The sequence below is a fragment of the Schistocerca cancellata genome, chromosome 9, assembly GCF_023864275.1.
Source record: "Schistocerca cancellata isolate TAMUIC-IGC-003103 chromosome 9, iqSchCanc2.1, whole genome shotgun sequence".
In the NCBI taxonomy this organism is placed as follows: domain Eukaryota; kingdom Metazoa; phylum Arthropoda; class Insecta; order Orthoptera; family Acrididae; genus Schistocerca; species Schistocerca cancellata.
In genome coordinates, this window is record NC_064634.1 from 42,533,916 (window position 1) to 42,550,510 (window position 16,595).

Here is a 16,595-nt window from a genome sequence, read left to right on the forward strand (position 1 = left end):
TGTTTACGTCACTCTAAGCTGAAAATGCATTACTGTACTGTGTCATGCATTGTTTGTCGCATTCTGATAATGAGTGTCTACGACCTGTCGCCGCTCGCGGCATGGCTTGCTTTTGTGCGTGCTACCACTGCTTACAGTTAAAAAAAAAGGGGGGGAATTGTCTCATTAGCAAAACAATGGAAAGACTCTGCTTGCTATTTGCTGTTACTTGCACTGCTGCTTTCTTTGATAATGATCAACAAGAACCAAATAACAGACTGCGTATGATAGAAGATGTTCTGAACGAGAGTTTAGCGAAAATTTTTCTCCGGTTGAAAATCTTTGCAGACGCCTCTGTATTACATTACATTCTGCACAGAAATTAGTCATCTTACATTTAAAAATCTTGTCAATTGCCATGCTTCATTTCTGACTGTATCACTGTTAGGCATAAGCACAATACGAATATAAACATGACATGATATGTATATTATTCTGCGTTTGCTGTAGTCTCTCTCTAGTTTCGTAGTTTATTAGGCAGACAGGATTTAAATGAGATAGCAGCAAACACGAAAGAATACATGGCAAAATGTTTATATTCATACAGTATTATTCTTATGGTGAAGAGAATACTGCATGTGATTCACAATTCATAAAAGTTCTTATTAGCAACAATCTCTTGTCACAGGTAGGAAAAAATTCAGAACATAGAGTTGGCCATATTGACAAACATCCCAAACAATCTTGCCAGTCAGATTTTCATAGTACGTTGAAATGCTGCTACATTCGAAGATGAACAATACGGAATTTGCATTTACTTCGTTGGATAATGTATGAAAATGCAGTGGTCGAAACTCGGGGCAGTGAAAAAAAACTCGTCTTCCACCTTTTATTTATTTATTTATTTATTTATTTTATTTACTGACGCAGAGTTTTTGTCGCCAGTATTTATCTTTGTGCCTGCAAAACATGCCTGTGTAGCGCTACATAATTCGACGGCAGAAGTTAGTTGTGGCGGCACCTACCAACATTTTTCAGAACTTCCGCTTACTTTGCACTTAATTCTAAGCTGCAGGCAGGTTTTTGGATTACAAAAACCAGAAAAAAAGTGCGGCTTAGATTTGAGTAAATACGGTACAATTTTACATCTCCTACTGGCTTAGTACACAATTTATTGCCGGGATCACGTAGTGTGTTTACAGCAGAGCTCCTAGCCATTTACAGAGCCCTCTGTTTTGTTTCTCAGGCCTCTTTCCACAGTGTTTTAATTTGTCCTGGCTTAATGAGCAGCCCGCAGGCTCTCAGTTGATGCTACTCTCATCACCCTTTGGTCTCTGCTATCCATGACCACCTCTCTGTCCTTGGCTGTGCTTCCTGGTCAGTTGTCTTTCTGGTTCCCAAGTAATGTGGGCATCCCAGGGAATGAACTGGCTGACCATTTGGCTGGAGAAGCAGATACTTACCCTCCCATTTCCTTTCATGATTCCAGATGTGGATATGCGGATCTATGTCAAATCTCTCTTTGCTCAAAAGTGGAATGACAGCTGGTACGCTACTGCTCATAGTAATAAACTCTGCACAATCTAGGAGTCTATCGCAGTTTGGCGTACTTCCTTCCACTCCTCTTGGAAGGAGTCCACTGTTTTATGCCACCTACGCATTGGTCATACCAGGATCACCCATTGTTTCCTCCTCGTAACGAACCAATGCAACAATGTGGTAGTGGAGCTAGACTGATGGTATCCCTCATATTGGTGGAAAGTCCTCATCTTTTGGCTCTTTATACTAAGTACAGTCTTCCAGATTCCTTAATTGTAATATTAGCAGACAATTCACGGATGGTTGAACTGGTCCTCAGTTTTCTCTGTGAAAGTGGTTTTTATTTACAGATATATGGTTTTGCTTTACTCCTGGAGCAGGGGCAGGGTGGTTGTGGTTGGGACCTTTTTTCATGCCTTCTCTGTCTGGGATCATATGACCACTACCCCAATGAAAGGTGCCCTTTTTCCAGTTTTTAGATTTGGTCTCACCTTTTATGCCTTCTACTGTGTGTTTTAACTTGATTATTTTATAATTTTACTCCCCTGACTGGATTTGTCCACTTTTAGTGGACCCTCTTTGTTCTGTGAGTAATTCCGGAATTGCAGGATTGATGACCTCACTGTTTGGTCCCATAAACCCTCTCAATTTATCAACCAATCAATCAAATCAGAAATGAGTGTAGGAGGCTCGGCAGATAACGTTCTCCTCTCAGAATCATGAACATTATGATGCCATCTTTATTATGTGAGAGCTAGATCATGTTATCATGTCCTCCTGATCTTCGGCCCAAGGGCCGGATGATGATGACATTCAAATGTTGCAGCACCTTTCTCTTGTGAGCAAGCACTTTCTCCTTCATACATCTGGATGGATGGCACATTTCCCAGAAGCCAGTGTGAAGCCACTGTCATACCCATGCTTTAGCCTGGTAAGGACAAACAGGTTTTTTCTGGCTACTGCCCCCTTTCTCTCATCAGCTGTGTTTGCAGAGTGATGGAACATGCCCAGTTGGTGTAGTGGCTAGAGTCTCACAATTTACTAATCACTGCACAATGTGGATTTCAAGCATGCCCTTATGCAGTTGACCATCTTGTCACTTTGTCAACCAAAGCTATGAATGGTTTTCTGTGGAAATACCAGACTGTGGCCATGTTTTTTTTATTTTTTTTTTTTATTTGGAGAAAGCCTACGACACCTGCTGGAGGACTGGTATCCTCCATACCTCTAAATGTGGGGCTTCCGAGGCCACCTCCACCATTTCCTTCAGGAATTTTCAAGGTGTGTGCGGGTTCTGCCTTGTTGGACACCTTTATCCAGGAAAACAGGGTGGGCTCTGTCTTGAATGTCGTCTCTTTGCTATTGCCGTTGACCCCATTATGGCCCGACTCCCACTGGGTGTCTTCGGCTCCCTTTTTGTTGATGATTTTGCAATCTATTGCAGTTCTCCAGGCCTGTGTCCTTGAGTGGCGCCTTCAGCAATGTCTCGATCATTTTTACTCATGGAGTGCCAACAATGGCCTTAACTTTTCAACTGACAAAACTGTTTGTATGAATTTCGGGTGGCACAATGGGTTTCTTTAATCATCTTTTCATCTTGGGCCTGTTGCTCTTACATCTGCTGAAACTAAAAAAAAATGCTTGATAGGAAACTTCCTTGGTCCTCCCACATGCTTACCTGGCAGCCCGCTGTACCCAGACCATGGGTGTTTCATTTATGCCTCTACACATATGTCCATCTTACACCATCTAAATACAGTCTACCATAATGGCATACAATTGGCCACTGGTGTCTTTAAAACACCAGCTTGGTTGAGAGTCTATGCAGAAGCTGCTGAACTACCACAATCATACTGATGTGGTCTTCTCCTCAGCAATTACACATGCCATTTGCCTGCTATGCCCAACCACCAATCCTATGCCTCCTTCTTCAAGTCCCTTCGACCACCAGTATGGAGTGTGTCCCTCTTCTCTGTTACCCCCTGGAGTTTGCTTTCGTATTTTGCTACAGCATATTAACTTCACACTACTTGCCACTTTCCCAGTAGGTGTAAACCCTTCACCACCTGGCCTTCGTGTGGCGGCCCATTTTCAGCTTGTACTTTGCTTGCTTTCTAAGGACACTACTCCAGATTTGATCTATTGCTGTAAGTTTCTCAAACTTCACACAGAATTTCACGATAGTACTTTTGTTTTCACTAATAGTTCTCAGACTGATGATGATATCGATTGTGCCTTCATCATTAGCACTGACCATATTTCATGTCGGCTCAGAACACTGCTCAGTATTTACAGCAGAGCTCTTTGCCCTGCATCAGGCCATGCAGTACATCCGACGACACAGGCTTTTCAGTTGTCGTCTGCTTTGATTGTCTGTGCCCTCCAGAGCCTTTGTGTGCTATACACAGTCCATCCCTTACTGCAATGGGTCGAAGAAACCTTCCACTTGCTCACTCTTGAGGGAGCCACTAGGTTCCTGGTCACATTGGTCACCGCTGCCAAGGCTGCAGTCCTCCTACCTCAGCCCGCTACTTCTTCTATTCCTTCTGATGATCTCCATGCTGCCGTTTGTCAGGAGGTGGTGTCACCACTGGCCTTCCTTTCATGGGAACAAGCTCTGGGAAATTAAGCCTCTCCCAGTGGCTTCGCAGACCACCTCTTGACCCTCTCACCATGAGGAGATCGTTTTAGCTAGGTTATGTATTGGGCACCGTCGTTTCAACCATCACCATTTGTTAAGTGGTGATCTCCCACCACTTTGTGCCCCTTGTCATTAACCTTTGACAGTTTGCCAGTTCCTAACCAAATGCCCTTTTTTAACACTTATGTTCTAATGTATGTTTGCTGTCTGAGTTATCGGGCATTTTAGTGAAAGACACGCAGGCTGTCGACTGCGTTTTATTTTTCATCCGTCATAACAATATGGCGAAGGACATTTAAGCTTTATTTCAGGACCTCTGTTGTCTCTATGGTGCAGGACCTCCATTGTCTCTACAGCATGTTTCGTGGACCTTTCTGAAAGAGGAAGTCCTTGTTTTTAGCTGTCCTTCCTTCCGTTGATTGGGCTTAACATGTAGTCACTTTTAACCACTTTTTTGTCTTAGTGTTCTAAGGTTCTAACATGGGTGTGTATGAAAAAAAATTTAAAAAAGGGCCAAGACAAACATGAAGCCAACACCTTTCACAGTAGTACAAGTTTATAGGCCGACTAGATGCACAGATGAGGAGGAGACAGAGAGAATGTATGATGAGGTAAAAGAAATTATTCAAATAGTCAAGCAGATGAAAATTTAATTGTGATGGGTGACTGGAATTATGTAGTAGGAAAAGGAAGAATAGTATGGGAAATGAATGAAAGAGAAAGCCACCTGGTAGAATTCTGCACAGAACATAATTTAATTATTGCTGCACTTGGTTTAAGGAACATCAAGGATGAGATGATACGGACACTTAAAGAGAACATAAAAAAGAGGATTTTTCAAGAAGATACATGAAATGACGATGCAGAGGAAATCACTAACAGGAAGACGAAGGGATGGATGGCTGAAAGGTGTGGAGGATTGTATTGAAAAAGAGGTGAGGACTGGACCAGAGTGAACACAGAAAAATGTTGGAAAAACAGGACTAGATGGTTAGTCTTATGTTCCAGACAGACTCAACCTGGGCCTGGAAACTGTTCATGATGGATGACAATGGACAGCAATGATGATGACCTGGTTTAGGAAACATGAAAGAAGATTGTATATGGAAGAGACACGGAGACACTGGAAGGTTTCAGACTGATTATATAATGATAAGGCAGATAGTTGAAAACCATATTTTAAACTATGACATCTTCAAGGGCGAATTTAGACTCTTGGCCATAATGTACTGACAAGGGAACCTCCCCATAGCACCCCCCTCAGATTTAGTTATAATTTGGCACAGTGGATAGGCCTTGAAAAACTGAACACAGATCAATCGAGAAAACAGGAAGAAGTTGTGTGGAACTATGAAAAAAATAAGCAAAATATACAAACTGAGTAGTCCATGGGCAGCATAGGCAATATCAAGGCGAATGTGAGCCCAGGAGCGCCGTGGTCTCCTGGTTAGCGTGAGCAACTGTGGAGCGAGAGGTCCTTGGTTCAAGTCTTCCGTGAAGTGAAAATTTTAATTTTTTTCTTTTCACAAAATTATGATCTGTCCGTTCGTTCATTGACGTCTCTGTTCACTATAGTAAGTTTAGTGTCTGTGTTTTGCGTCTGCACCGCAAAACCGTGCGGTTAGTAGACGAAAGGACGTGACTCTCCAATGGGAATCGAAAACATTTGATCGCAAGGTCATAGGTCAACCGACTCCTCCACAGGAAAACACGTCTGATATATTCTATACGACACTGGTGACGGCATGTGCGTCACATGACAGGGATATGTTGTAGACTCACCTAACTTGCACACTTGGCGAATGGGTAAAAAGATTCTTCTACGTTGCCCGATTTAGGTTTTCTTGTGGATGTGATAATCACTCCCAAAAAAGTGATGAAAACATAAGAGTGTGTCACATAAACTGCAACAAATGAATGCACGAGTTTCACAGTCGCACAGTTTTCCCTGTGCTCTGTCAAATCATATGGTTTTAACGTTTTCAAATTTTTCCGTGTGTAGACCATCAAATCCTGCATATGTCCAAGTAAATCTGAACATGTCCTGGAATTTTGGAGTGCGAAGTTGATTATGTGTGAGCGCCTGAACTCTGATAATTGTCTGAAAATAAAAATTTAAACTTTTCACTCAAGGGAAGACTTGAACCAAGGACCTCCGTTCTGCAGTTGCTCACACTAACCACGGGACCATGGCGCTCTAGAGCTCACGTCATCATTGATGTAGCCTATGTTGTCCATGGACTACTATTTTGCTCGTTTTTTCATAGTTCCACACAACTTCTTCCTGTTTTCTCGACTGATCTGTGTTCAGTTTTTCAAAGCCTATCCACTGTGCCAACTTATAACTAAATCTGAGGGGGGTGCGATGGGGAGGTTCCCTTGTGAGTATGAACTGCTGACTGAAACAAAAAATACAAAAATATAGAAAAATAAGGAGATTGGACTTGGATAAATTGAAAGAACCAGATACTCTTGAGAGTTTCAGAGGGAGTATCAGGCGATGTTGGACTACAATGGAGGGAAGGAATACAATAGAAGACATGAAATAAGGAAGGCAGCAGAGCTTCACAGATGGAAGTATAAGGCATAGTAGAAATCCTTGTGTAACACAGGAGATCTTGATTTAATTGGCAAAAGAAGAAAATAAGAATAATATAAAAATGCAAATGTAGCAGGCGAGAGAGAATACAGATGTCTAAGACATGCATTTGACAGGACGTGCAAAATGGCTAATCATGAATGGCAAGAGAATAAATGCAAAGTCTATAGAAGCATTTATAACTAGGGGAAAGATAGATACCACCTACAGGAAAATTAGAGAGACCTTCAGTGAAGAGAGATGCAGCTGTATGAATATCAAGAACTCAGATGGAAGACCAGAAGGGAAAACAGAAAGGTGGACAAAATTACAGAGGGTTTGTGTAAGAGACAGAGGGATAGGGAAAGAAGGGAAATATAATGTGAGAAGAATTTGACAGAACACTGGAAGTCCTGATTGGGAACAAATTACCAGGAATTAATGACATTCCCTTAGTTATTGAGACCCTTGGGAGAGCCGGCCATGGCAAAATTATTCCACTGGTGTCAAAGATATATGAAACAGGCAAATAGCATCAGATTTCAAGACAACTGTAGTAATTCCAGTTCCAAAGAAAGCAGTGCTGACAGGTGTGAAAATTACTTAACTATCAGTTAAAAATTAAGTCATGATTTCAAAATATTTACAAAAGAATGGAAAAACTGGTTGAAGTCAACCTTTGGGGATGGGGGAGTTGAGTTTGGGTTCTAGAGACTGTAGGGATATGTGAGGTAATACAGATCCTAAGACTTATCCTAGAAATCCTAGAAGATAAATTGAAGACAGGCATACCTGTGTTTACAACATTTGTAGATTCAGACAACACTTTTGACAATATGGACTGGACTACATCTTATAAATTCTGAAGGTAGCAGTGATAAAGTAGGTACAAGGAGTGAAAAATTATTTAAAACTTATACAAAACCAGATTGCCATCATAAGAGTTGAATGATATGAAAGAGAAGTCATAGTTGAGAAGGGAGTGAGACAGGATTGTAGCCTATCCATCCTATCATTAAATCTTCCATTGACGAGGCAGTAGAGAGAAATTTGAAAGCGGAATTAAAGTTCTGGGAGAAGAAATGAAATGAAAACTTTGAGGTTTGCTGATGACATTGTAATTCTGCCAGAGACAGAAAATGCATTGGAAGAATAGTTGAACAGAATGGATAGTGTCTTGAAAAGAGAGTGTAAGATATCAACAAAAGTAAAACAAGGGTAATGGAATATAGTCAAACCTACTAACTGCTGATGATAAATGTTTTATTTACTTATCTCATTTACCTTTTCTCATGTGTTATTAAGCTTATAAGCCATATCCAGTCTGCTGTTTTGAAGTAGCTTTTCCCAGACAATTTATGAAATTTGAAATAAAGAGTAATTAGTTGCTTATACTTCATGCAGGTTTTGAGGTGATAACTGTGTGTGTGCTAGGCTAGATTTTCTGTGTGAATAATTTCTTACCTTTACTGTAAAAGGTAATCTACAAGCAACAATTATGCTTCATGATGTTTGTGTTTTGGCTAGAATTCAGTTCAAGCCGTAATTGTAGTTGTTTTTCCACATGAAGCAGAGAATTAATACAAGTAAAATGACATGTGGTACACTCTTTATTGTACAGTTGTTATAGGTGTAGTAGTGAACTACTTTTTACATGACTTGAGATGCCACAATAGTTGTAGTGGAAGCCTAGCTTATGGCTGACTTATTCTCTTTACATCTGTATTGGCAAACTCTAATGATTGTACTAGTGATGTAAAATTAAAAATTTAGAGCCCAAATGTTAATAATACAATGAAAATGTGAGTTTTGGGGAAACTACAGGAGCAGACATTGTATTGAGTGTGAGGAGGAAGTTCGGGTCGCTGGAGGTGTGTTTCGTGGAGCCGGAGGGAGAGCTTGAAGTTTTCCTTGCGTAGGTGAGCGATGTGTTTGAGCTCGACAAGGCACTTATGCATGTTTTCTTGTAATGTCGTTGACAGAGACGAGCATGTACGGATGAGATGAGCCCGGATCGATTTGTCACGGAGGGGGGGGGGGGTTGCTCGACGGAGCACAGGGGAAGTGGGTCTTGGACGGGTGATGAAACACAGTGTTTTGCACTAGCTCCGGTGAAAGTTTGTAGTGTCGCAAGAAGTCAATGCCTAGTATAGGTTCGTCAATTTCGCACACTAAAAAAGTCCACTCGAGTTTGCAGTTTGCGAAGAGTGAGACGACATGGGAAGTTGAACCCGAACAGTGTAGTTTAGTTGAATTCATAGCCTGCAGTGAAGTTTGATGAGGGCAGATGTTTGACGATGCTAAGGACGTAGGCAGCAGAGAAACATCGGCGCCTGTGTCCACTAGGGAAAGGTATCCCGATGAAATGTCTTTAATGTAAAGTTGTCCGCAATTATCCGGTCATTCCCAGACAGAATGTAGCACCGGGGGTGCCTGTCATGTTGTGCGCAGGAGGCGTTTGGGAAGTAGCAGGGTGGGCTGCAGTTCCGTGCTGCCTCACCAAACCGTGTGTGGAAATAACAGTACGGGTGGTGCGGTTGCATTTCCTGCGGAATGTTTGTTGCCAGTGGCGGTGGTCGAGGTTCAGTGGCCGCAGCAGGCTCAGTTGCAGGAGGGGGCGTGACCATGGGCGGAGCTGGTGACGTCCCAGTAACTTGTCTACTGCTTCCCGGAGCGAGCGGAACAGTCGGCACAGTGAGGCCCCGGCTGCATCCGGCCGCAGGATGATGAGCCTGAATCTGAGACTTGTCAGGTAGGCAGTGGCTGGCGAAATAGAGCAGTGATGCATCGTGTAGCTTGTCAGCAATTGTCACTGTTTGCTCGACAGCTTCGGGAGACCTCTGAGCCAGAGCAAAGCGGATGTGAGGAGATAGTTTATCTGACCAGATGGCAAGGAGAGCTGTCAGAGAGTAGATTGGCGCTGACCAGGGCATATAGTCGTCTCCAGGGCTGGGAAGGTTTGTCGTTGCCTAGTTGCTCGACGTGGAGCACTTGCCCAATTGCTGCCTCAGTTGAGTGTGCAAGCCGATGTAGAACTGTCTTTTTGGCTAGAGTGTACCTGGTAGATGAGTCCGGGGCATCGACCAGGTCAGCAATCGAGTCCTCCTGGTCATGCAGGTGGGTGATGAGGCACAGAAACCTGGTTGACTCATTGAATTTGTAATGGTCGAACACTTAGTCTGCAATTTTGAACCAGGTTGTAGCTTTGTCAGGATTAAACGGCGGCAGCATCAGTAAGCATTGTAGAACAGGATGAGTTGAGTTCGTCGGGGCACTGCCTGAAACGAGCTGTTGTTGCTGCAGTATTCCAGGAGAGTGTGCCTCCAGGGGATGTGGCAACGACGGCTGTTCGGGTGGCAGCGTGAAAGTGACACGTTGTGGTTGAGCACAATCCATTGCGACGCGGAAGGCAGATGCGAGTGAGACGCCGTAATGTGTCAATTGCGGTTGCAGAAGCTCCACATGTTGTGGGTGTGTTCAGATTGATGCGTCACGGAAGACTAACACAGATGAGGCACCGAGATGTGCCGAGAACGGTAGCGGAAGCTCGACTGGAGCTGGCGTGGGGGTGACAAGTGAGAAAAAGTTCGAAGTTTGAGAACGCGTGTTAGTCTGCAGAAAGCTTGACGTATGATCAGAGCCAGGGCCACCTGTATTGCAGGGAGGCTGCAGAGATGCAGGTTGTCCAGAAGCACAGTGTGGGAAATGATGTCGAACGTGGGGCAGAATGTGTGAATGTTCTCTGTTCATAGCCACTCCACTCAAAACGGTGTGCAGATAAGGCGAATGTCGTGGCAAAAAACACTGAGGCATAGCAGTGGGACAGAGGTGGAGGTCAGGCACAGATAACAAGTTATTGTTCGTGTTGCAGGCCAAGGTATCAAAGTAGGAAGGCATGTGCTGAAGCTGAACCGAGGCAAGTGACGGCATGGCCGGATGTTGAGGAGGGTGACCTGTGAATGAAGCAGTTCTGGCCATGTGGCAGGTAACCGCGAGGCACGGCATGGATTGCGGCATAGCAAATCGTTGTCCTGGCGGTGGTATGTTGTCCGATAAAGCATTTGCAGAAATCTGCATTGGTCCCGCACTGCACGGAGATCCATAAGAGGTAACTGCACAGTCGATGAGGGAGGGCACATGTGGTGGGAACAAAGGCATTTGATAGCCGGAGTCATGCACATTCCTAACCTCACTAATTGTTGCAGGCTCGAAAACGTCCAGCGAAATCGGCGTAATCGTCGAGTGAGAGGCACCGTGTTGCAGTCCTGGCAGGTGTACATTGCCCGCAACATGATGCATGTCGATCACAAAATCCTGCATTAGGCGCTGGGCCGAAGTCATTGTTTGAATGCTGTGTCGATGTAATACATGCGAAAATAACTGACACGGAGGTTGCGGACACAGTAAAATGGGGGAAAACGGAAGACGTTACAACTTGGGGTCACCAGTGAGGAGGAAGTTCGGGTCAGTTACACCAAACAACACTCCCATTTTGCAGTAGTTCATTTATTCACCTAAACACATCAAAGTCTTACAGAGAACTGACATGGCGGAAGTGCACAAAGATAATGTTTAGCTTAGTTCAAAGATAATACTCAGATCGATGCTGGTGTCGACCTCATCAGCGCCACAAGTGCATTAATCTGATACATTCACTAAGCAGCTGATACATGAACACTCCACTTCTGTCGTCAATTACAAAGAAACCTCTGCTGCCAAGTCTATTGGGTGATTACAATAGTCAACAGTTGCATAAAATTTCTGCATGGAAACTTACGGAAAACTTGAAGCTTGTGATCATATGTACCCACAGTTTTGCAAGACCTGCAGATATTGGTGACAGATCATTTTTGTAGCTTTTCATGCGTTGCGTTTGTTAGGGTTGACATTTTGTTAAAGATTGCTATATTCATTTAATTTTTTCAAGTATTTACAATTATTTGTTGTTTATAAGATCTGAAAATTCTAAGTGCTGATTTTTATGCATTAGGACTGAAGTATGTGGTCATTCTCAAAACTTCTTACTAGATGGGGTGATTTCATGGCCAATTTTAAGTATTTGATAAGTAATGTCTTCAGTGGTTTGCTGCCCTCCACATTGTGTTACCAGATTCGAGGTCATCACATCGCCAAGCTGGATCCCCTGGAAATCTCAAGTGCAGACCTGGATGACAAAACTCCTCCAGAATTGCTGTACAGCCACTACAGCTTTGGTAAGATAATGGAACGTTATGGAGTTTAGGATTTTGCTTTAGCAAAGTATTGTTCTCTAATATATATTTGTATTTTATTGTAATTGCTACCATTCTTCCATAAAAATAGGCTATTGTACATTTGAATTAAGCCTATATTAGCTACGTTTTGACAGTATTTCTTTCTTTCCTCGAGCAGACACACTCCCTATCTTCTATGAGGGTTGACTGAAAAGTAATGCCTCCATGTACTGGCTTGTTTTGTAGCCTCTTCTCTATAGCTCCAGTTTTCGGGAAGCTTTAGCATTGAACGGTTGTGTTATTACAGTGTAAAGTATGGAACCCTGGGCAGATGGTCAATCAACTTGCACTCATTGAATTCTTGACAGCAGAAGGTGTCACCCCAAAGGAGATTTATCAGAGAAAGAAAGCAGTTTATGGTGATTGTGTTGATGTGAGTACTGTGTGTTTAAAGATGCAGTTTAAAGATGTTGAGGTGGGAACATCCGACCCGTGTGACAGACAAAGACTTGGACGTCGTGCGACAGCAACCACTGAGTTTCACAAGCAAAATGTTGACAGATTGATTCAGGATGATCGTCGTATCACCCAGAGAGAAACTGAAAGCACAATCAGCATTTCACAAGAGTGTGTGTGTGTCACATTATTGCTTTGCTTGGCTGTCGGAAGATCTGTGCACAATGGATACCCCGGATGCTAACTCCTGAAATTATGACCCGGAGACGAAACGTCAGTCTATGGAATATCGACACAAAGACTCGCCCCAGAAAAAGAAATTCAAGACACAGCCCTCAGCTGGAAAAGTAATGGCCACAGTGTTCTGGGATGCAGATGGTGTTATCCATGTTGATTTCCTTGATTGTGGAACAACAATAAATTCAGTGTGTTATATCACAATGCTGCAAACTCTAAACCAACGACTAACAAGGGTCTGAAAGGAAAAGGGAAATGTTTTCCTGCAGCATGACAATGTCAAACCACACACTTCATGTGTCACCACAGCAGAACTTCAGAGACTGAATCTCACCACTGTACAGCATCCTCCATACAGTACAGATTTAGCACCGTCTGACTTTCATCTGTTCCCGATAATGAAAGACGATCTACAGGGACATCATTATGCTTCTGATGACGACGTTGAGAGAACTGAGAGACTGTGGTTGCAGAAACAGAGTGTTGACTTCTTCTGTGACGGATTCAGAAAACTCGTTCATCGTTGGCAGAAATGTATCCAATTTGCTGGTGATTATGTGGAAAAGTGAATATTGGTAACTAAAGATCACATTCTAAGTAATTATTTCTGCATTTGATTTATTAAAATGTTCCCACGCAAACCCAATTACTGAAGGTGGAGGCATTACCTTTCATTCAACCCTCATAGGTTATTGTTTCATTCTGAATCCATGGTATTAGTGTACAATCCGAGTTGTAGGATACAACTTGCTGTAGGTCCTTTGGGCATTTTTAAAAATGTTTCATTTTTTCTGTGGTGTTGTGGAGCTTGTGATGGCCTTTAATTGATTAGTTTGTTCCACATATATGTCCTTAGGAAATAGATCTTCTGTTTCAAACTGGTGATATTCTTGAATTTGTTTCTGTGCAGTTATTCTTTACATTGTAGGCACTCTTGTCCGTAAACCATTGTGCTGCACAAACTTTTTCTCAATGTTACGCACTCCCATTTAATCAACTGTCTTGACTGGCCACTTTGTTCCATAGCCAAGATCTGTGAGCCATATAAAAGAGTTATTTTTTGTTATGTTGAAAATTTGAGTTTTTAAAATTGGCTGTGTATTTTGTATGATGTGGCTTGTTGCACCAGACTGACTATAAAAATAAGATTTTTTCCCACTGTTGTTAAAAATTAGTCACTGAGTAATTATTTCCCATGTGGAATGTTTCTTTCTATTTTATTTATATCACTGAGTAATTAAATGTACATGACCTTCAAAGAGAAAGGCAGGTGATCCATGTAAGCAGTTCCCAGAAATACAGGGTGTTACGAAAAGGTATGGCCAAACTTTCAGGAAACATTCCTCACACACAAATAAAGAAAAGATGTTATGTGGACATGTGTCCGGAAACGCTTAATTTCCATGTTAGAGCTCATTTTAGTTTCGTCAGTATGTACTGTACTTCCTTGATTCACCGCCAGTTTGCCCAATTGAAGGAAGGTAATGTTGACTTCAGTGCTTGTGTTGACATGCAACTCATTGCTCTACAGTACTGGCATCAAGCACATCAGTACGTAGCATCAATAGGTTAGTGTTCATCATGAACGTGGTTTTGCAGTCAGTGCAATGTTTACAAATGCGGAGTTGGCTGATGCCCATTTGGTGTATGGATTAGCACAGGGCAATAGCCGTGGCGCAGTACGTTTGTATCAAGACAGATTTCCAGAATGAAGGTGTCCTGACAGGAGGACGTTCGAAGCAATTGATCGGCGTCTTAGGGAGCATGGAACATTCCAGCCTATGACTCGCGACTGGGGAAGACCTAGAATGATGAGGACACCTGCAATGGACGAGGCAATTCTTCGTGCAGTTGACGATAACCCTAATGTCAGCGTCAGAGAAGTTGCTGCTGTGCAAGGTAACGTTGACCATGTCACTGTATGGAGAGTGCTACGGGAGAACTAGTTGTTTCCATACCATGTACAGTGTGTGCAGGCACTATCAGCGGCTGATTGCCCTCCACGGGTACACTTATGCAAATGGTTCATCCAACAATGTGTCAATCCTCATTTCTGTGCAAATGTTCTCTTTACAGATGAGGCTTCATTCCAACGTTAACAAATTGTATGTAAATTTTCACAATCAACGTGTGTGGGCTGACGAGAATCCGCACACAATTGTGTAATCACGTCATCAACACAGATTTTCTGTGAATGTTTTGGCTGGCATTGTCGGTGATGTCTTGATTGGGCCCCATGTTCTTCCACCTACGCTCAGTGGAACACGTTATCATGATTTCATACGGGATACTCCACCTGTGCTGCTAGAACATGTGCCTTTACAAGTACAACACAACATGTGGTTCATGCACATTGGAGCTCCTGCACATTTCAGTCGAAGTGTTCGTACGCTTCTCAACAACAGATTCGGTGACCGATGGATTGGTAGAGGCGGACCAATTCCATGGCCTCCATGCTCCCCTGGCCTCAACCCTCTTGACTTTCATTTATGGGGGCATTTGAAAGCTCTTGTCTACGCAACCCAGGTACCAAATGTAGAGACTCTTTGTGCTTGTATTGTGGACGGCTGTGATACAATATGCCATTCTCCAGGGCTGCATCAGCGCATCAGGGATTCCATGCGACAGAGGGTGGATGCATGTATACTCACTAACGGAGGACATTTTGAAAATTTCCTGTAACAAAGTGTTTGAAGTCACGCTGGTATGTTCTGTTGCTGTGTGTTTCCATTCCATGATTAATGTGATTTGAAGAGAAGTAATTAAATGAGCTCTAACGTGGAAAGTAAGTGTTTCCGGACACATGTCCACATAACATATTTTCTTTCTTTGTGTGTGAGGAATGTTTCCTGAAAGTTTGGACGTATCTTTTTGTAACACCCTGTATAAATATTTGTGACAGTCTTTTTGTTCGAAAAATTAAATGGACAGAATATGCTGTGTAACTGTAGAGGTGCATACAAACTCTCTTTTCTTTTTAAAAAACGAGATAAGCATTCATCATCATCATCATGCCACTACATTAATAGAATTATGTAATATAAGTTGTTTGTGTGTGTGTGTGTGTTTGTGTGTGTGTGTGTGTGTGTGTGTGTGTGTGTCAGTCAGTCAGTCAGTCAGTCAGTATCATACAAGTATTTTTATGCCAGAATAAGTAAATGAGGAACAAAATAAGGATGATGAGAATGAAACCTTTACTCTGCAACAGAGTGTGTGCTCATATGAAATTTCCTGACAGATTAAAACTGTGTGCTGGACCAAGACTTGATCTCAGGAACTTTATCTTTTGTGCTTGGAATAGGTATAGGTCCCAAGTTTGTCCCAATCCAGCACACAGTTTTAATCTACCAGGAAGTTTGAAATGAGGTTAGGTTTTAACAGGGCACAGTTGCTATATCCCGCCATTTTGAGCATTCCATCACACTTTTCAGAGAAGTTGCAGATCCTTGGGTTGATGTTGTTGTAGAAACACTGAATTGTAATATAAGTTAAATAAATAAATATTTTTTGGCTTCCAGTAAGGTAAAGGTTTTCAGATTTGATGTCATTTTGGAAGTTCAGTTGTCAGTTTTATTGCTTATTTACTCAAGCAGCTTCTTATTCGGCCATATGAGGCTGAGTGGACCCCACTCCAGACTTTTCCACCATAGAAATATCTGAAGTTGTTAATGGGAAGAAAATCTAAGATCCAAGCATTAGCAGACAGTAATGCTAACTACAAGATGCTAGAGGTAATTTGTGTGATGAAAATAACTGATAATAATGGCTGCTGCATTCTTTAAGAATTCTTATTGAACCAGCCACGGGACTTCATTGTCAACTGTTGCAGACAACTTCCTATGAGACTCGTGTCTTGATGGAAACAACAGGATTTAATGTGGCCATGCTACTTCAGAAGCAGACTGATCACAAGAATAAAAGCACATAAAAGAAGTGATGCAAATAAAGTCAT

The 16,595-nt window shown here is 42.4% G+C and overlaps 1 protein-coding gene across 1 annotated transcript in view; it reads left to right on the forward strand.

Annotated features, from left to right (window-relative positions):
- LOC126101048 (2-oxoglutarate dehydrogenase complex component E1-like) overlaps nt 1-16,595 on the forward strand; it is a 218,218-nt gene that overhangs the window by 80,075 nt on the left and 121,548 nt on the right. The window contains exon 4 of the mRNA XM_049911711.1: nt 11,848-11,950. Within this exon, the coding sequence (XP_049767668.1) occupies nt 11,848-11,950 (103 nt within the window). The remainder of the gene's footprint in view (nt 1-11,847; nt 11,951-16,595) is intronic.